This window comes from Convolutriloba macropyga, chromosome 5, assembly GCF_964194025.1.
Source record: "Convolutriloba macropyga chromosome 5, txConMacr16.3, whole genome shotgun sequence".
In the NCBI taxonomy this organism is placed as follows: domain Eukaryota; kingdom Metazoa; phylum Xenacoelomorpha; order Acoela; family Convolutidae; genus Convolutriloba; species Convolutriloba macropyga.
Genome location: NC_134472.1, coordinates 12,924,862 through 12,947,117, shown reverse-complemented (window position 1 = coordinate 12,947,117; position 22,256 = coordinate 12,924,862). Strand labels below are relative to the sequence as shown.

General features: G+C 36.8%; 1 protein-coding gene across 1 annotated transcript in view; it reads left to right on the top strand.

Annotated features, from left to right (window-relative positions):
* Positions 1-21,795, top strand: part of LOC142339809 (uncharacterized) — a 55,033-nt gene extending 33,238 nt beyond the window's left edge. Inside the window, exon 5 of the mRNA XM_075390092.1 lies at positions 21,505-21,795. Coding sequence (XP_075246207.1) covers positions 21,505-21,712 — 208 coding nt within the window. The 3' untranslated portion in view covers positions 21,713-21,795. The remainder of the gene's footprint in view (positions 1-21,504) is intronic.
* Positions 21,796-22,256: the final 461 nt, after the last annotated feature.

Genomic DNA, 22,256 nt, shown 5'->3' with positions numbered 1-22,256 from the left:
TTGAAAAGTTTCAAGTTGCAAAGATTGACATGCTGTAGAGCAAAACGCCAATCACCCTTAGAAAACAAAAACTGACATGTTGTAGAGCAAAACGCCAGTTTGGTTAATCTTGATAGAGCGAGGAAACTTATCCTGAATGATCGTTACCGTTCTCCTAAAAAGTTGATGGAAACGAGCATGCTGTAGAGCAAAACGCCGTTTCACGAGGAACAAGGAAGCACTAACATGCCGTAAATAATTGTAAACCAATTCTTAAGCCTATTTAAACTTGACATTCTCAACCTCTGCTTGCAGAAAACTAAACAAGAGAAGACTACGTATTTTTACGAAACAATGATTGAGTACATCTAGGAACCGTTGCACAAAAATACGGAAATCTTTAGATCTGAAACATTATTGCAATCAAAGACCTACAGAACACAAATTATTACGAAGGATTGCAGCATCTGAACTCCCGACAACGAAAGCAGCGATAGCACGTAATTTGGCAACATTCTTCGCATGCAAAACCAAAATTTATTAATTGAACATCCCTCAAGCAATTGATACAAGGCACTGACGTTTTTGCTAGCTTTGACTTCTTTATGAAGAGACCAACGTTAGGAAACTTCTTAATAAATGAGAGACACCACTCGTAACCGGCAAGTTTTTGCATTTTCCACGATGCTGGAATCTGAACCCTCATGTTTTTGGAAAACAAAAACACGTGTTTTCTGAGTTGCTTAACAGTCAAGTACGTGAAAGAGAGCGCTTTGAATATTGTCTTCTGCTGATATTCGCTGAATAGAGCAGGCCTCCCGGTTTTGGAACAAGATTCATTCAGCACAAAACGTCTCAGAGTAGAGTACGGGACACCAGTTCTCCTCGATGCTTCTCGAATTGATGAGCCCCTTTCAACCTTTTGTTTTGCAACAATTTTGAGATAACCCATAGACGTGTTTGCAGATCTCTTCCGGACATAAGATCGAGGCATCTAGAAACAAAAGTAAATACTGTCTTTTGAATCCCGGCATCGAAATCAATTGCAAACAATTTATAGGTCAATTGCAACCAATTTGTTTGCTTCTTTAACCTTTTATTGCGTTTGCACGAACAAATCATTACTATAAAAAAGAAAAAGGTCTTCTGTCTCTAAATAAACGAAACAAATTTCGGTTATAGGGAAATTGCTTATCATCTTTCCGACCGATCCATTGCATATTTCGTCTCATTTCAATCAAAAGGTTTTGATGACCGGTTATATGGGGCTTAGGGCACTTTAGGGCCCAAAAATTACAAAGATAGAAGAATTTTGATGAAAAAAATAGCGAAACTTCAGAAAAATGGCAACCTCATTCAGACGAAAAAAGCACCAAGATGAAAGGGCTTCTGAGGCCTCAGATTTTTTATGCACCCAATTCCAAATATGTACAAAGCATTTGGAAACAGTATCGACCCTTAGAAACAATTCTATGTTTCTCCAGATGGTCGTGAAAAAGGACACCAACAGCCTCTCAGAAACAGAAGCAAATTGGACCCAAAATTCTATTTTTTTCCAACCCATTTCCAGTTCAAGAGTTTTCAAGCGTTTTTAATATTCAATCGCTTTTGCATGACCAAGTCATTACTGTGAATCATGGAAAAATGTGTTTTGTCTCGGAACACCGAATACTATAAAGTTTGAAACAAATATCAGTTATAAGAAATTTGCTTAGATGGACGCCATTTGACATCTTTCAAACGTATTCATCACCCTTTTGTTGATCAAATGTTGTTCAAAAGGCATCTACAGCCTGCTATATGGGGGTTTACGGCGCATCGAGGCCAGAAAAATTACGAAGATAGAAGAATTTTGATGAAATAAATAGCGAACTTGAGGAAAATGGCAACCTCATTCAGACGAAAAAAGCACCATGATACAAGGCACTGACGTTTTTGCTAGCTTTGACTTCTTTATGAAGAGACCAACGTTAGGAAACTTCTTAATAAATGAGAGACACCACTCGTAACCGGCAAGTTTTTGCATTTTCCACGATGCTGGAATCTGAACCCTCATGTTTTTGGAAAACAAAAACACGTGTTTTCTGAGTTGCTTAACAGTCAAGTACGTGAAAGAGAGCGCTTTGAATATTGTCTTCTGCTGATATTCGCTGAATAGAGCAGGCCTCCCGGTTTTGGAACAAGATTCATTCAGCACAAAACGTCTCAGAGTAGAGTACGGGACACCAGTTCTCCTCGATGCTTCTCGAATTGATGAGCCCCTTTCAACCTTTTGTTTTGCAACAATTTTGAGATAACCCATAGACGTGTTTGCAGATCTCTTCCGGACATAAGATCGAGGCATCTAGAAACAAAAGTAAATACTGTCTTTTGAATCCCGGCATCGAAATCAATTGCAAACAATTTATAGGTCAATTGCAACCAATTTGTTTGCTTCTTTAACCTTTTATTGCGTTTGCACGAACAAATCATTACTATAAAAAAGAAAAAGGTCTTCTGTCTCTAAATAAACGAAACAAATTTCGGTTATAGGGAAATTGCTTATCATCTTTCCGACCGATCCATTGCATATTTCGTCTCATTTCAATCAAAAGGTTTTGATGACCGGTTATATGGGGCTTAGGGCACTTTAGGGCCCAAAAATTACAAAGATAGAAGAATTTTGATGAAAAAAATAGCGAAACTTCAGAAAAATGGCAACCTCATTCAGACGAAAAAAGCACCAAGATGAAAGGGCTTCTGAGGCCTCAGATTTTTTATGCACCCAATTCCAAATATGTACAAAGCATTTGGAAACAGTATCGACCCTTAGAAACAATTCTATGTTTCTCCAGATGGTCGTGAAAAAGGACACCAACAGCCTCTCAGAAACAGAAGCAAATTGGACCCAAAATTCTATTTTTTTCCAACCCATTTCCAGTTCAAGAGTTTTCAAGCGTTTTTAATATTCAATCGCTTTTGCATGACCAAGTCATTACTGTGAATCATGGAAAAATGTGTTTTGTCTCGGAACACCGAATACTATAAAGTTTGAAACAAATATCAGTTATAAGAAATTTGCTTAGATGGACGCCATTTGACATCTTTCAAACGTATTCATCACCCTTTTGTTGATCAAATGTTGTTCAAAAGGCATCTACAGCCTGCTATATGGGGGTTTACGGCGCATCGAGGCCAGAAAAATTACGAAGATAGAAGAATTTTGATGAAATAAATAGCGAACTTGAGGAAAATGGCAACCTCATTCAGACGAAAAAAGCACCAAGATGAAAGGGCTTCCGAGGCCTCAGATTTTTTATGCACCCGTTTCAAAATGTGTACAAAGCATTTGGAAACAGTATCGACCATTAGAAACCATTTTATATTTCTCCAGATGGTCGAGAAAAAGGACACCAACAGCGTCTCAGAAACAGAAGCAAATTGGACTCAAAATTCTATATTTTTGAACCAACTTCCAGTACAAGAGATTTCGAGCATTTGTCTCATTCAATCGCGTTTGCATAACCAAACCATTACTATGAATCATAGAAAAATGTGTTTTGTCTTGGAATACCGACTACTATAAAGTTTGGAACAAATTTCAGTTATAGGAAATTTGCTCAGATGGACGCCATTTGTCATCTTTCAAAAGTATTCTTCACTCTTTTTTGATCATATATCAATCAAAAAGTAGCTACATCTTGTTGTATGGGGGTTTGCGGCGCTATGAGTTCAGAAAAAATACAAAGATACAAGAATTTTGATGAAATAAATAGCGAACTTGAGGAAAATGGCAACCTCATTCAGACGAAAAAAGCACCAAGATGAAAGGGCTTCCGAGGCCTCAGATTTTTTATGCAGCCGTTTCCAAATGTGTACAAAGCATTTAGAAACAGTATCGACCCTTAGAAACCATTTTATGTTTCTCCAGATGGTCGGGAAAAAGGACACCAACAGCTTCTCAGAAACAGAAGCAAATTGAACTCAAAATTCTATATTTTTTTCGAACCAATTTCCAGTTCAAGAGTTTTCCAGCATTTTTCACATTCAATCGCGTTTGCATGATCAAGCCATTACTATGAATCAGGGAAAAATGTGTTCCGTCTCGGAATTCGACAATTATAAAGTTTGAAACAAATATTGAGTTATAGGAAATTTGCTTAGATGGACGCCATTTGACATCTTTCAAATGTATTCATCACCCTTTTTTGATCAAATTTTGTTCAAAAAGCATCTACAGCCTGCTATATGGAGGTTTGCGGCACAACGAGGCCAGAAAAATTACGAAGATAGAAGAATTTTGATGAAATAAATAGCGAACTTGAGAAAAATGGCAACCTCATTCAGACGAAAGAAGCACCAAGATGAAAGGGCTTCTGAGGCCTCAGATTTTTTATGCACCCGTTTCCAAATGTGTACAAAGCATTTGGAAACAGTATCGACCCTTAGAAACCATTTTATGTTTCTCCAGATGGTCGGGAAAAAGGACACCAACAGCTTCTCAGAAACAGAAGCAAATTAGACTCAAAATTCTCTATTTTATTAAACCAATTTCCATTTCAAGAGTTTTCTAGCGTTTTTCACATTCAATTGCGTTTGCATGAACAAGTCATTACTATGAATTAGGGAAAAATGTGTTTTGTCTCGGAATACCGACAACTATAAAGTTTGAAACAATTTTTGAGTTATAGGAAATTTGCTTATATGGACGCCATTTGACATCTTTCAAACTTATTCATCACCCTTTTTTTGATCAAATATTGTTCAAAAGGCAGCTACAGTCTGCTATATGGGGGTTTGCGGCGCATCGAGGCCAGAAAAATTAGGAAGATAGAAGAATTTTGATGAAAAAAACAGCGAACTACAGAAAAATGGCAACCTCATTCAGACGAAAAAAGCACCAAGATGAAAGGGCTTCTGAGGCCTCAGATTTTTTATGCAGCCGTTTCTAAATGTGTACAAAGCATTTGGAAACAGTATCGACCCTTAGAAACCATTTTAATTTTCTCCAGATGGTCGGGAAAAAGGACACCAACAGCTTCTCAGAAACAGAAGCAAATTGAACTCAAAATTCTATATTTTTTTCGAACCAATTTCCAGTTCAAGAGTTTTCCAGCATTTTTCACATTCAATCGCGTTTGCATGATCGAGCCATTACTATGAATCAGGGAAAAATGTGTTCCGTCTCGGAATACCGACAATTATAAAGTTTGAAACAAATATTGAGTTATAGGAAATTTGCTTAGATGGACGCCATTTGTCATCTTTCAAAAGTATTCATCACGCTTTTTGATCATATATCAATCAAAAAGTATCTACAGCCTGTTATATGGGGTTTTGCGGCGCTATGAGGCCAGAAAAATTACAAAGATAGAAGAAATTGGATGAAATAAATAGCGAACTTGAGAAAAATGGCAACCTCATTCAGACGAAAAAAGCACCAAGATGAAAGGGCTTCTGAGGCCTCAGATTTTTTATGCACCCGTTTCCAAATGTGTACAAAGCATTTGGAAACAGTATCGACCCTTAGAAACCATTTTATGTTTCTCCAGATGGTCGTGAAAAAGGACACCTACAGCCTCTCAGAAACAGAAGCAAATTGGACTCGAAATTGCCTATTTTTTTCGAACCAATTTCCAGTTCAAGAGTTTTCTAGCATTTTTCACAATCAATCGCGTTTGCAGGATCAAGCCATTACTATGAATCAGGGAAAAATGTGTTGTCTCGGAATACCGACAACTATAAAGTTTGAAACAAATTTTGAGTTATAGGAAATTTGCTTAGATGGACACCATTTGTCGTCTTTCAATCGCATTCATCACCCTTTTTGGATCATATATCAAGTGACCGGTATCTAAAGTCTGTTATATGGGGGTTTGCGGAGCTATAAGACCAGAAAAATTACAAAGATAGAAGAATTTTGATGAAAAAAACAGCGAACTACAGAAAAATGGCAACCTCATTCAGACGAAAAAAGCACCATGATGAAAGGGCTTCTGAGGCCTCAGATTTTTTATGCACCCGTTTCCAAATGTGTACAAAGCATTTGGAAACAGTTTCGACCCTTAGAAACCATTTTATGTTTCTCCAGATGGTCGGGAAAAAGGACACCAACAGCTTCTCAGAAACAGAAGCAAATTGGACTCGAAATTGCCTATTTTTTTCGAACCAATTTCCAGTTCAAGAGTTTTCTAGCATTTTTCACAATCAATAGCGTTTGCAGGATCAAGCCATTACTATGAATCAGGGAAAAATGTGTTGTCTCGGAATACCGACAACTATAAAGTTTGAAAAAAATTTTGAGTTATAGGAAATTTGCTTAGATGGACACCATTTGTCGTCTTTCAATCGCATTCATCACCCTTTTTGGATCATATATCAAGTGACAGGTATCTAAAGTCTGTTATGTGGGGGTTTGCGGAGCTATGAGGCCAGAAAAATTACAAAGATAGAAGAATTTTGATGAAATAACTAGCGAACTACAGAAAAATGGCAACCTCATTCAGACGAAAAAAGCACCAAGATGAAAAGGCTTCTGAGGCCTCAGATTTTTTATGCACCCGTTTCCAAATGTGTACAAAGCATTTGGAAACAGTATCGACCCTTAGAAACCATTTTATGTTTCTCCAGATGGTCGTGAAAAAGGACACCTACAGCCTCTCAGAAACAGAAGCAAATTGGACTCGAAATTGCCTATTTTTTTCGAACCAATTTCCAGTTCAAGAGTTTTCTAGCATTTCTCACAATCAATCGCATTTGCAGGATCAAGCCATAACTATGAATCAGGGAAAAATGTGTTGTCTCGGAATACCGACAACTATAAAGTTTGAAACAAATTTTGAGTTATAGGAAATTTGCTTAGATGGACACCATTTGTCGTCTTTCAATCGCATTCATCACCCTTTTTGGATCATATATCAACTGACCGGTATCTAAAGTCTGTTATTTGGGGGTTTGCGGAGCTATGAGACCAGAAAAATTACAAAGATAGAAGAATTTTGATGAAAAAAACAGCGAACTACAGAAAAATGGCAACCTCATTCAGACGAAAAAAGCACCAAGATGAAAGGGCTTCTGAGGCCTCAGATTTTTTATGCACCCGTTTCCAAATGTGTACAAAGCATTTGGAAACAGTATCGACCCTTAGAAACCATTTTATGTTTCTCCAGATGGTCGGGAAAAAGGACACCAACAGCTTCTCAGAAACAGAAGCAAATTGGACTCGAAATTGCCTATTTTTTTCGAACCAATTTCCAGTTCAAGAGTTTTCTAGCATTTTTCACAATCAATCGCGTTTGCAGGATCAAGCCATTACTATGAATCAGGGAAAATGTGTTGTCTCGGAATACCGACAACTATAAAGTTTGAAACAAATTTTGAGTTATAGGAAATTTGCTTAGATGGACACCATTTGTCGTCTTTCAATCGCATTCATCACCCTTTTTGGATCATATATCAAGTGACAGGTATCTAAAGTCTGTTATGTGGGGGTTTGCGGAGCTATGAGGCCAGAAAAATTACAAAGATAGAAGAATTTTGATGAAATAACTAGCGAACTACAGAAAAATGGCAACCTCATTCAGACGAAAAAAGCACCAAGATGAAAGGGCTTCTGAGGCCTCAGATTTTTTATGCACCTGTTTCCAAATGTGTACAAAGCATTTGGAAACAGTATCGACCCTTAGAAACCATTTTATGTTTCTCCAGATGGTCGTGAAAAAGGACACCTACAGCCTCTCAGAAACAGAAGCAAATTGGACTCGAAATTGCCTATTTTTTTCGAACCAATTTCCAGTTCAAGAGTTTTCCAGCATTTTTCACAATCCATCGCGTTTGCAGGATCAAGCGATTACTATGAATCAGGGAAAAATGTGTTGTCTCGGAATACCGACAACTATAAAGTTTGAAACAAATTTTGAGTTTTAGGAAATTTGCTTAGATGGACACCATCTGTCGTCTTTCAATCGCATTCATCACCCTTTTTGGATCATATATCAAGTGACAAGTATCTAAAGTCTGTTATATGGGGGTTTGCGGAGCTATGAGGCCAGAAAAATTACAAAGATAGAAGAATTTTGATGAAATAACTAGCGAACTACAGAAAAATGGCAACCTCATTCAGACGAAAAAAGCACCAAGATGAAAGGGCTTCTGAGGCCTCAGATTTTTTATGCACCCGTTTCCAAATGCGTACAAAGCATTTGGAAACAGTATCGACCCTTAGAAAACATTTTATGTTTCTCCAGATGGTCGTGAAAAAGGACACCTACAGCCTCTCAGAAACAGAAGCAAATTGGACTCGAAATTGCCTATTTTTTTCGAACCAATTTCCAGTTCAAGAGTTTTCTAGCAGTTTTCACAATCCATCGCGTTTGCAGGATCAAGCGATTACTATGAATCAGGGAAAAATGTGTTGTCTCGGAATACCGACAACTATAAAGTTTGAAACAAATTTTGAGTTTTAGGAAATTTGCTTAGATGGACACCATTTGTCGTCTTTCAATCGCATTCATCACCCTTTTTGGATCATATATCAAGTGACAAGTATCTAAAGTCTGTTATATGGGGGTTTGCGGAGCTATGAGGCCAGAAAAATTACAAAGATAGAAGAATTTTGATGAAATAACTAGCGAACTACAGAAAAATGGCAACCTCATTCAGACGAAAAAAGCACCAAGATGAAAGGGCTTCTGAGGCCTCAGATTTTTTATGCACCCGTTTCCAAATGCGTACAAAGCATTTGGAAACAGTATCGACCCTTAGAAAACATTTTATGTTTCTCCAGATGGTCGTGAAAAAGGACACCTACAGCCTCTCAGAAACAGAAGCAAATTGGACTCGAAATTGCCTATTTTTTTCGAACCAATTTCCAGTTCAAGAGTTTTCTAGCAGTTTTCACTATCAATTGCGTTTGCAGGATCAAGCCATTACTATGAATCAGGGAAAAATGTGTTGTCTCGGAATACCGACAACAATAAAGTTTGAAACAAATTTTGAGTTATAGGAAATTTGCTTAGATGGACACCATTTGTCGTCTTTCAATCGCATTCATCACCCTTTTTGGATCATACATCAAGTGACACGTATCTAAAGTCTGTTACATGGGGGTTTGCGGAGCTATGAGGCCAGAAAAATTACAAAGATAGAAGAATTTTGATGAAAAAAACAGCGAACTGCAGAAAAATGGCAACCTCATTCAGACGAAAAAAGCACCAAGATGAAAGGGCTTCTGAGGCCTCAGATTTTTTATGCACCCGTTTCCAAATGTGTACAAAGCATTTGGAAACAGTATCGACCCTTAGAAACCATTTTATGTTTCTCCAGATGGTCGTGAAAAAGGACACCTACAGCCTCTCAGAAACAGAAGCAAATTGGACTCGAAATTGCCTATTTTTTTCGAACCAATTTCCAGTTCAAGAGTTTTCTAGCAGTTTTCACTATCAATTGCGTTTGCAGGATCAAGCCATTACTATGAATCAGGGAAAAATGTGTTGTCTCGGAATACCGACAACTATAAAGTTTGAAACAAATTTTGAGTTATAGGAAATTTGCTTAGATGGACACCATTTGTCGTCTTTCAATCGAATTCATCACCCTTTTTGGATCATACATCAAGTGACACGTATCTAAAGTCTGTTACATGGGGGTTTGCGGAGCTATGAGGCCAGAAAAATTACAAAGATAGAAGAATTTTGATGAAAAAAACAGCGAACTGCAGAAAAATGGCAACCTCATTCAGACGAAAAAAGCACCAAGATGAAAGGGCTTCTGAGGCCTCAGATTTTTTATGCACCCGTTTCCAAATGTGTACAAAGCATTTGGAAACAGTATCGACCCTTAGAAACCATTTTATGTTTCTCCAGATGGTCGTGAAAAAGGACACCTACAGCCTCTCAGAAACAGAAGCAAATTGGACTCTAAATTGCCTATTTTTTTCGAACCAATTTCCAGTTCAAGAGTTTTCCAGCATTTTTCACAATCAATCGCGCTGGCAGGATCAAGCCATTACTATGAATCATGGAAAAATGTGTTTTGTCTTGGAATACCGACTACTATAAAGTTTGAAAAAAACAAATTTTGAGTTATAGGAAATTTGCTTAGATGGACACCGTTTGTCGTCTTTCAAACGCATTCATCACCCTTTTTGGATCATATACCAACTGACAGGTATCTAAAGTCTGTTATATGGGGGTTTGCGGCGCTATGAGGCCAGAAAAATTACAAAGATAGAAGAATTTTGATGAAATAACTAGCGAACTTGAGGAAAATGGCAACCTCATTCAGACGAAAAAAGCACCAAAATGAAAGCGCTTCCAAGGCCTGAGCAGAACAAAACACACAAAGAGCACAAACCATCACTGTGAGTGCCTACAACCCAAAATTCACTGCTTCTAGGCAGCGCTGCGCAAAAAAACGCACTCGATGAGTGCCGACACACGACTGAAATAATTGCGGCGCTTGGTCACAGGAGGCTTTGAGCAAAAAAAAAGAAAAACACACTGCTCAAGCCATCTCTGTGAGCGCCTACGCCCAAACTGCACTGCTACTAGGCAGCGCTGCGGAAGAAAAACGCACTCGATGAGTGCTGACACACGACTAAAATAATTGCAGCGCTTGGCCACAGGAGGCGCTGAGCAAGCACAAAAAAATGCTCAGGCCATCACTGTGAGCGCTGGAAAGCAGAAAACAAAGAAAGCACAACGTGCGTACTCACTGTTTGACGTCTGCTGCTGCTGCTCCTCAAAGACAAACAAAAGCTCTGAAAAATCAGAGCTTTAGCTTAAAAAGAAAACAAACACAGACACAGCGAAACACAAACACGAAGAAGGACGCCCGAAAAACGCTCGAAAAACGCCCGCACGCACGCACCGCACCTACATCCCCATCATGGGGTGCACCAAAGCCCAGCGGGGGGGGGGGGGGAACCGACTAACCGGCGTCTCAACGGGACAGGGGGGGGGAGGTGCACCCCATGGGGCGAAACGCCCTCACCTTAGAATAATAGTTTATATAAGTAATAAGAGGAGAGAAGATCAACCCCTCAACCAAAATGGCTGAAAATTGGAATAGAGTTTACCCACAAAACATGAGGACTACAGTGCTTATACTGGTACCCCAAAACAACAATTTTCCTACTTTCACAAGGAAAATACACGATTTTGGACATATATTCATGGGGGTTGGGGGGGGGGGGTCACTTGCAGAGTGAAAATTGACCCCCTAGATCTCGGAAAACCCTATACAAAGTATATATGGGGAGATTCCCCGTTACAAACGGAGTTCAATGCACCTATTCGTGCAGTCAAAACAATAATTTTCAACATTTCACAAGTAGAAACACGAAACGTACCGGTCACTAAAACGGCAAAATGACCGTATGTGTCTTGGCCAATTTCTCGAAAACGGCTGAAAGAAACAAAACGCTATTTACAAGGATTCAAGTACGGCTCAAGCTGAGTTGAAATAAAAAAACAGATCAAAAATCGGTTCACTCTACGAGGAGATATTCGAACATCAAGGTACCGTACCAAATGACCAAAACGACCCATTTCGGGTCCTGTTTCTGTACTATAACACCACATTATAACCACTATAAACTATAACCACTCATTATAACCAGTGGTTATAACCACACAAGCCACACATAGTGTGTCAAGGTGACAGACGACATGACCAGAGACGAATAATATAGTTTAATATCGTATTCATGGTAGTGCTTCTCTCCTCAGGAGGTCAAACCGGGGCCAAGTTCCCTGGCCAATTTCTCAAAAACGGCTGAACAAAAAAAAACGCCCTTAGTACAGTTTGTAGCACTGCTTGAGACACGTGTCATATTAGAAAATGAGCCCAATCGGTGCACTCTTCAAGGAGTTATAGCAAAAAATAGGTACCGTACCAAATGGCCTTAGAGGAGAGATGCTTCACTTTCAGAGCTAAAATTGAACATCTCAACTACATAAAATGTGGGGTAAAATATATATGGGGACAATCCCCATTATCAAAGGAGTCTAACGAACTAATTAACGAGCCTAAATGAGCTAGTTTTAGTGGTCAAACATGTAGATACAGGGAAAGTACCGGACACGAATAGCTCAAAATGGGGGTATGTGTCCTGGCCAATTTCTCAAAAACGGCTGAAAGAAACAAAACGCTATTTACAGGGATTCAAGTACGGCTCAAGCTGAGTTCAAATCAACAAACAGATCAAAAATCGGTTCACTCTACATGGAGATATTCCAACATAAAGGTACCGTACCAAATGGCCAAAGAAGCAGAGTACTCGGTCTGCAGAGCCAAAATTGAACCTCTAAACCTGCAAAAACGCTATATAAAGTATACATATTCAGAATCACCATTAGACGGGCTATTCAGAACACTAATTTTGTAACCTGAAGTAACAAAATTCAAAGATTCAAAACTGGTGCCGGATGGTGTCAATCGCTTCTGGGGCTAAAACGGTGGGCAAGTGTACTGGCCAATTTCTCTAAAACGGCTGAACCAAAATAAACGCCCTTAGTACTGTTTGTAGCACTGCTTGAGATACGCATAATATTAAAAAATGAGCACAATCGGTACATTTTTCGAGGAGTTATAGCAATTATAAGGTACGGTACCAAATCACCAAAAAAGCATGGTGACCTAACTTCAGAGCCAAATTTGATCATCTCAATTCCGTAAAACGCTATGAGAAATATATATGGGCATACTCCCCACTAACTGAGGATTCTAAAACACTAACATTTGTTGGGTAAATCGCGCGTTTTGTTGTACCGAAATTTGGGTCACCCAGAATAGCCCGAAAATTCGGCCTATTTCAACTTTGAACATTAATAACTTTTTGATTAGACCGATTTGGGAAACCAACCAAATACTGCAAGCAAGAGGGGTTCAGTGCCAACAAAATGCGACTACTCTCGTTTAATTTGGTCCAGTACTTCAGCAGATATTAACAAAATACTGTTCTGTACCCCATTTTTTGGGCTAAAATCGAAGCCCAAGATCTCCGGACCAGACGTAAAATAACGTGAAACAGCGTTCCCGGCGTTTTTGTGGGTGTAATTCTGGTCCACTTCCACGTTCTAGGTCACGGCAAACCTTCATCGTGAGGTGGGAAAAAATTTCCCACCTCACCATGAAGGTTATGATGTTTTGTGTGTTTTGACATAAAACAACATCCACAGAAATTTGATGAAATCGTGAAAAAAGAAAAATTGTTAAATTAACCCAATTATTTGATACAATTAGCTTCAGCAACTTAGAAAGTGTCTAGAAAATACAAAACGCACGCCGAAAAACTTGTTCAATTGCGCAAAACCCCACACAGCCATAAAAATTGAGAAGAGATTCATTTTTCTTCATTCATCATTAAATAACAGTTCAACAAATATTTTCAGTACTGTGACTAGCCGTTTCAGTGAAGAACGTCCAAAAAGCAACAGATTAAGCCATTAATCGCTCGTTTTGGTCAAAAAATGAATGAGAAATTCGAAAAATTACAAAACATTAAGTTACTTTCTCAATGTGATAAAAAACAAGTTCTATCCTCCAACTTGTTGATTAGGCCGACTTGAGAAACCAATAAACACCGCAATCAAGAGGGGATTAGGACAAACAAAATGCGACTGTGACCGGCCAAATTGGCAGAGTAGTTCAGATAAAAAATCGTCTTAAACAAAAAGCGTGCCCTCAAAAATATAATTTTTACTTCAATGTTTCATGTTTCATGTTTCGCTAAAATAGACCACCGAAACGTGCGGAAATGGGGTACAATATATACATATAGTGATATTCTCCATCAAATGAGGAATCTCAATCACTATAGTTTGTCGTAGGGACATAAAAATTTACAACTTTACTATGTCACACCCGACATAGTCGAAAATTGACCAAAAACGATGTTCGGCGCATACAGGGCAAAAATTGACCTTCTCAACTAAATAAAACAATATAAAAAATATATATGGGGACACTCTATTTGACCCCTACTCTGCTGGGGTTTTATCCAAAGTAAAGAGCTCAAGCACATCCCCTAGAGCCGCAAAGAAAAAATCGTTCATAAACAAAAAGCAAAAACAAACCTAAAGAAGATTAATTTGTACAGTTTTGATACCCTTCTTTTCTCTTTAATTGCAATTGTTACATCAGCAAATACAGAAAACAACACCACAAAGCAAAAAAATATTGAATGCATGCAAGAGTCAAGCACATTTGTTTTGATAGGTTGGAAAAATATTTGTTGAGGTAATATATAAAGACGGATTTGAGTTTGCAGAATTTTTGTAAGTTTTTGAATACATTTCAAAGCTTCTGTTTTGTTCTTCACGGTTTTGCCTCACATCATAATGTCTCTGCACGTCATACGTGAAGTTTATGTTACGCATCACAAGTAAAAAATTTCTCTAAAATGTCCAAATTGCACTAAAAAGAAGATAAGGCTTACAAATTTTCCTACTTTGCAGAGCTCATTCTAGCCCAATCATAAATGTTACAATAATGAAATGTATTGCCATTTGAGCTCATCAAGAAGTTGGTAAATACTGTAAGTTTCTTCTATTGAAGGATTTTAAGAGGACATTTGAGACTGCGGAATTTTTCAAATAACCCAAAAAATTATTTAATTTTCGGAGTTTGCGTCATCGACGAAAAGCCTGACGATATTTCAATTGTTGTATCAACTAAAATCTCAAACCATATAGGGCTACCAGATAACAGCTGTGCAAGATTAAGGTTAAATTGAGGAAGAAATAGATGCCTGCGACCATCGCAAAACGAATTTTCTAACATCAAAACATAATAAAGCGGCAAAATATCTGTACCGGGAACAAGTATTCCTGCGTCATGTTCTCTTCATTTCTTCTGAGAATTTTAATTTTTGAGCCATGGCCAACAAAAGCTTAATAGTTCAATTAACTGCAAAGCCGAATAATGTAGATTTTAAGCACATTTCTAACGATTGGTTATAACAAGTTTTGTCTACTTTTCCAGTCAGACTGACTTTAGTGTTCAGACAACTTTTTGAATTTAACAAGTTTTGAATCTTTTGTTTGACAAATCATGGCTTGATTAACATAATCAGTTCTCTGCACGTTATATTTGATTGTTAGATTATGCATCATGAACATTGTTTTTCTCTAAATGATCCAAATTACCCTAAAAAGGAAAAAGAGGCTGTTTTTCTTTGTGACTTGCAGTGCTCTTACTAATGAAATTATACATGTTAAAACAGTCCAAACCGTTGAAATTACAGCTGTTGAAATGATTGACCCCGCTTCAAGTTTTCTCTAAGTCAATTTTTTGTAGTGGACGTTTCGGATTGTTGTTACGCTCAAATCTTGCAAGAAATTATGTAAAATGTGGTGTTTGATTTGTCGGCGAAAAGCATGATGATGTTTCAACTAAAATGTCAAACCATATAGGGCTACAAAATGTCACGTTTTGCAAGATTGATGTTAAATTGAGGAAGAAATAGATGCCTGCGACCATCGCAAAACGAATTTTCTAACATCAAAACATAATAAAGCGGCAAAACATCTGTACCGGGAACAAGTATTCCTGCGTCATGTTCTCTTCATTTCTTCTGAGAATTTTAATTTTTGAGCCATGGCCAACAAAAGCCTAATAGTTCAATTAACTGCAAAGCCGAATAATGTAGATTTTATGCACATTTCTAACGATTGGTTATAACAAGTTTTGTCTACTTTTCCAGTCAGACTGACTTTAGTGTTCAGACAACTTTTTGAATTTAACATGTTTTGAATCTTTTGTTTGACAAATCATGGCTTGATTAACATAATCAGGTCTCTGCACGTTATAATTGATTGTTAGATTATGCATCATGAACATTGTTTTTCTCTAAATGATCCAAATTACCCCAAAAAGGAAAAAGAGGCTGTTTTTCTTTGTGACTTGCAGTGCTCCTACTGATGAAATTATACATGTTAAAATAGTCCACACCTATTAAATTACAGCTGATTAAAGGAATGACCCCGCTTCAAGTTTGCTCCAAGTCAATTTTTTGTAGTGGACGTTTCGGATTGCTATTAGTTTCAAATCCCGCGAGAGATCTCGTAAAGTTTGGTGTTTGAGTTATCGGTGAAAAGCCTGATCATGTTTCAAATAATATATCAGCTCACGTATGGCTACTATGTGCCCTTTGTCCAATGTTGAAGTAAATTGGAGGAAAAAACTATAATTGCGACCATCGGAAAATCAATTTTCCAACAGCAAACTATAATACAGCGGAAAAATATCTATCCCGGGATTAAGTATTCCTATGTTATGTTCTCTCCATTTCCTCTGAGATGACAGCATTTTGGGCCAGTATCTTTGATCACATAGCGTTGCAATTAGTGCAAAAATCGAATAGATAGAGATTTACATTACGTTTCTATCGATCTTTTAAAATAATTTTTGTCCAATTTTTCTAGTCAGACTGACTTCTGTATTCGGAAAAATTTTGGAATTTAATCAGTTTTCCATCACTTGATTGTCAAAGCATGGCCTTCGTAACATGATCAGTTCTTCTCACGTTATATATGATTGTTTGATTCTGCATCATGAAATTTGTTTATCTCTAAATGATCCAAATTACACAAAAAAGGAAAAAGAGGCTCAGATTTTTTTAACCTTGCAGTGCTCATATTGATAAATTTACATTTGTTATAATAGTCCAAACCTATAATATAAGAGCTTCTAAACGGATCGGCAGAACTTCTAGGCTTCAATTTTTCAATTTTTGACAGCGTACGTTTCGGGTTGTTGTTACGCTCAAATCTCGCAAGAAATTATGTAAAATGTGGTGTTTGATTTATCGGCGAAAAGCATGATGATGTTTCAACTAAAATGTCACACCATATAGGGCTACAAGATGTCACGTTTTGCAAGATTGATGTTAAATTGAGGAAGAAATAGATGCCTGCGACCATCGCAAAACGAATTTTCTAACATCAAAACATAATAAAGCGGCAAAATATCTGTACCGGGAACAAGTATTCCTGCGTCATGTTCTCTTCATTTCTTCTGAGATTTTTAATTTTCGAGCCATGGCCAACAAAAGCCTAATAGTTCAATTAACTGCAAAGCCGAATAATGTAGATTTTATGCACATTTCTAACGATTGGTTATAACAAGTTTTGTCTACTTTTCCAGTCAGACTGACTTTAGCGTTCAGACAACTTTTTGAATTTAACATGTTTTGAATCTTTTGTTTGACAAATCATGGCTTGATTAACATAATCAGGTCTCTGCACGTTATAATTGATTGTTAGATTATGCATCATGAACATTGTTTTTCTCTAAATGATCCAAATTACCCCAAAAAGGAAAAAGAGGCTGTTTTTCTTTGTGACTTGCAGTGCTCCTACTGATGAAATTATACATGTTAAAATAGTCCAAACCTATTAAATTACAGCTGCTGAAATGATTGACCCCGCTTCAAGTTTTCTCCAAGTCAATTTTTTGTAGTGGACGTTTCGGATTGCTATTAGTTTCAAATCCCGCGAGAGATCTTGTAAAGTTTGGTGTTTGAGTTATCGGTGAAAAGCCTGATCATGTTTCAAATAATATATCAGCTCACATAGGGCTACTATGTGCCCTTTGTGCAATGTTGAAGTAAATTGGAGGAAAAAACTATAATTGCGACCATCGGAAAATCAATTTTCCAACAGCAAACTATAATACAGCGGAAAAATATCTATCCCGGTATTAAGTATTCCTATGTTATGTTCTCTCCATTTCCTCTGAGATGACAGCATTTTGGGCCAGTATCTTTGATCACATAGCGTTGCAATTAGTGCAAAAATCAAATAGATAGAGATTTACATTACGTTTCTATCGATCTTTTAAAATAATTTTTGTCCAAACTTTCTAGTCAGACTGACTTCTGTATTCGGAAAATTTTTTGAATTTAATCAGTTTTCCATCACTTGATTGTCAAAGCATGGCCTTCGTAACATGATCAGTTCTTCTCACGTTATTTGTGATTCTTTGATTCTGCATCATGAAATTTGTTTATCTCTAAATGATCGAAATTACACAAAAAAGGAAAAAGAGGCTCAGACTTTTTTGTGCCCTGCAGTTCTCATATTGATGAATTTATACATGTTATAGTAGTTCAAACCTCTAGAACATTAGTTGTAATTGACATGACACAATATGTAGGTCTCATCTATTCGAGTTTTAAGAGGATATTTTGGAATTCTGTTTCATTAATTTCTCGTGAGAGATTATGTAAATTTTGGTGTTTGAGTTATCGGCAAAAATCCTGATGTTGTTTCAATCAATATATCAGCTCACATTTGGCTACTAGATGTCACGTTGTGCACGTTTAAGGTAAATTTAAGAAAAAAAACAATTTTGCCATCATCGGAAAACCAATTTCTCAACTGCAAAACATAATACATCGGAAAATTTATCCCGGGAACAAGTATTCCTACGTCACGTTCTCTCCATTTCTTTTGAGATGACAATATTTAGAGCAAAAACCCTTGCACAGATAACAATAAGGTTAATGCAAACAACAGAATACATAAAAATTTATTCACGTTTCTATCGGTCTTTTAAAATAATTTTTGCCAAATTTTCCAGTCAGACTGACTTCCGTATTCAGAAAATTTTTGAATTTAATCAGTTTTGCATCATTTGTTCGACCAAGTATGGCCTTTTTTACGTGATTAGTTCTTTGCACGTTATAAGTGATTGATAGATTATGCCTCATGAATTCTGTTTTCTTCTCATTGATCCAAATTACCCCAAAAAGGAACAAGAGGCTCAGATTTTGTTGTGCCTTGCAGTGCTCATACTGATGAAAATTTACATGTTATAATAGTCCAAACCTATAAATCCCTAGTTGTAATTGACATGACTCAATTAATAGGTTTCATCGAGTAAAGTTTTTTTAGAGCACATTTCGGATTTCCGTTTCATTAAATTCTCGTGAGACATTATGTAATTTTTGGTCTTTGAGTTATCGGCAAAAATCCTGATGTTGTTTCTATCAATATATCAGCTCACATTTGGCTACTAGATGTCACTTTGTTCACGTTTAAGGTAAATTTAAGAAAAAAAAACAATTTTGCCATCATCGGAAAACCAATTTCTCAACTGCAAAACATAATACATCGGAAAATTTATCCCGGGAACAAGTATTCCTACGTCACGTTCTCTCCATTTCTTTTGAGATGACAGAATTTAGAGCAAAAACCCTTGCACACATAACATTAAGATTATTGCAAACAATAGAATACATAAAAATTTGATTCACGTTTCTATCGGTCTTTTAAAATAATTTTTGCCAAATTTTCTAGTCAGATTGACTTCCGTATTCAGAAAAATTTTTGAATTTAATCAGTTTTGCATCATTTGTTCGACAAAGTATGGCCTTTTTTACGTGATTAGTTCTTTGCACGTTATAAGTGATTGTTGGATTATGCCTCATGAATTCTGTTTTCTTCTCATTGATCCAAATTACCCCAAAAAGGATCAAGAGGCTCAGATTTTGTTGTGCCTTGCAGTGCTCATACTGATGAATTTTTACATGTTATAATAGTCCAAACCTATAAATCCCTAGTTGTAATTGACATGACTCAATTAATAGGCTTCATCGAGTAAAGTTTTTTTAGAGGTTGTTTCGGATTTCTGTTTCATTAAATTCTCGTGAGACATTATGTAAATTTTGGTGTTTGAGTTATCGGCAAAAATCCTGATGTTGTTTCTATCAATATATCAGCTCACATTTGGCTACTAGATGTCAAGTTGTGCACGTTTAAGGTAAATTTAAGAAAAAAAACAATTTTGCCATCATCGGAAAACCAATTTCTCAACTGCAAAACATAATACATCGGAAAATTTATCCCGGGAACAAGTATTCCTACGTCACGTTCTCTCCATTTCTTTTGAGATGACAGATTTTAGAGCAAAAACCCTTGCACACATAACATTAAGATTAATGCAAACAATAGAATACATAAAAATTTGATTCACGTTTCTATCGGTCTTTTAAAATAATTTTTGCCAAATTTTCTAGTCAGACTGACTTCCGTACTCAGAAAAATTTTTGAATTTAATCAGTTTTGCATCATTTGTTCGACAAAGTATGGCCTTTGTTATGTGATTAGTTCTTTGCACGTTATAAGTGATTGTTAGATTATGCCTCATGAATTCTGTTTTCTTCTCATTGATCCAAATTACCCGAAAAAGGATCAAGAGGCTCAGATTTTGTTGTGCCTTGCAGTGCTCATACTGATGAATTTTTACATGTTATAATAATCCAAACCTATAAATCCCTAGTTGTAATTGACATGAGTCAATTAATAGGTTTCGTCGACTCAAGTTTTTTTAGAGGTTGTTTCGGATTTCTGTTACGTTAAATTCTCCCGAGAGCTTATGTAAATTTTGGTGTTTGAGTTATCGGCGAAAAACCAGATGATGTTTCAATTCATCTATCAGCTCACTTGGGCCTACTATATGCCACGTTGTGCAAGGCTGAAGTAATTGGTAGCTAAAAAACGATGTTTAGGACCATGAGAACACCATTTCTACAACAGCAATACATAATGCAGCGAAAAATATCTCCTGGAAACAAGTATTCCTGCATCAATTTTTTTTTCCATTTCTTCTAAGATGACAGCATTTTGAGCCAGTACCCTCACACACAGTACCTTGCAATTACTCCCAGAACCGAATAAATGGCGATTTTCATGCACGTTTCCGCCAATTTTTAAAAATAGTTATTGTCCAACTTTTCTAGTCAGCCTGACTTCAGTGTGCAGAATAACTTTCGGTGGTATGTATTAAATTCTCAGTCTTCCATTTGCCAAAACAAATTTTTCTTTAGAGCAGGGGAGGCTTGGAACTAGCCGAGTTTGCGGTTTCTGGTTTAAATGTGTTTTTGCAGAGTGGAAGATTAAATTTTCTCAGTTCAGTCAACAAAATTATATTCATTGTTCACCATTTTTTTCATTTATTTTCAATAGTAACTTCCGGTCCAAGAAAAGTCCCAGAGCATTTTAGGAAATCTTGAAAACGTTTTAAAAACGAAAATGAAATTTTGTTATTGATAAATATTTTAAATTTTTTGTTCACTTCAGTCCATCTTTGGAAAAATCATAGGGAAGCTTTATGGAATTGTCTTTGCTATCTGAAAAGAAAAACTACGAATTTTATTTTCAAACTCAGTTTTCCTGTAAAAAATTTTCCTTCAAACTGATATCTTAAAATCACAAAAAAAAATTGCAGGTAAATTACCTGAATAATGTGCAGGTAAGCAATTCCGGGGAAAATTGTGCAGGTAAATTTTACCTGCACTTGGCCTTACCTGCACACTGTTCAGGTAAATTTACCTATACATTATTTAGAGTGAACTTGAAGGATTCAAAGTCTTGTCATAGGTGTTTATGATCTGGATAGGTCTAAGCATTCGCAATTTTGAACGAGGACCTCATCCTGAGATATCACGCGTCACTCCGAGAAACTTGTATAGTAATCAAAACTGCAGTTTCAGGTCAAAACAGAAATGATCCAAAATATTCTGCACAAATTAATTTTTAGGGGATATAAGGCTCAGAGAAAGTGTTACGAAATCACCATCAAACAATATTGCCCAACCAGCACCTGGAAAATTCCTTATGACAGGACGAGGGCGCCAAACTTTGAAGATGTGTGCAAGAGCGCGTCATCGGCATTCCTCAAATCAACGAACCTGCTTATCATAGTAACAGCTGTACTGTCATTCATGGCATCCAAATCACAATTCTGACATAGCACTTCACGGAGAACTGATTGCGGATTTTTTTCTATAATGAGTACTTTCTTTTAATTGAATATTTAGAATTTTCAAAATTTTTAATCACACCAGTATAAAACTATATGCAACTAGAACTGCAAGTACAAGTAGTAAAATGCAGAATGTCTGCAGGTCGTAAAGTTATGATGCCTGAAGTTTCTATGGACAAAGCCAAGATTGAATGCCCATTTTAAAACATGTGAAATATATGTTTCAAGCAGTTTTGCGCGAACTTTGCAGAAATCACAGCAAAATATCGACTGAACGTTTTGATAACCCCTACGCGTTTATCTCAAACTAAAAGAAGTTAGCAGTGACTTCAAACAAAGTCACGTGAATAATACTTAAATTACGGGCTTGAAAGTTATAAATGCCCAAAAATGTCGGATTGCTCAACGTCAAAGATGAATTAGCAGCCTATTATTTTACGAACTAAATTTTGTGTCTTTGGCGCTCTATTGCAACCTTTTGTAATCAAATTTCGAGAATAATTTTTTCGCCATTAGTGTAGGGGATC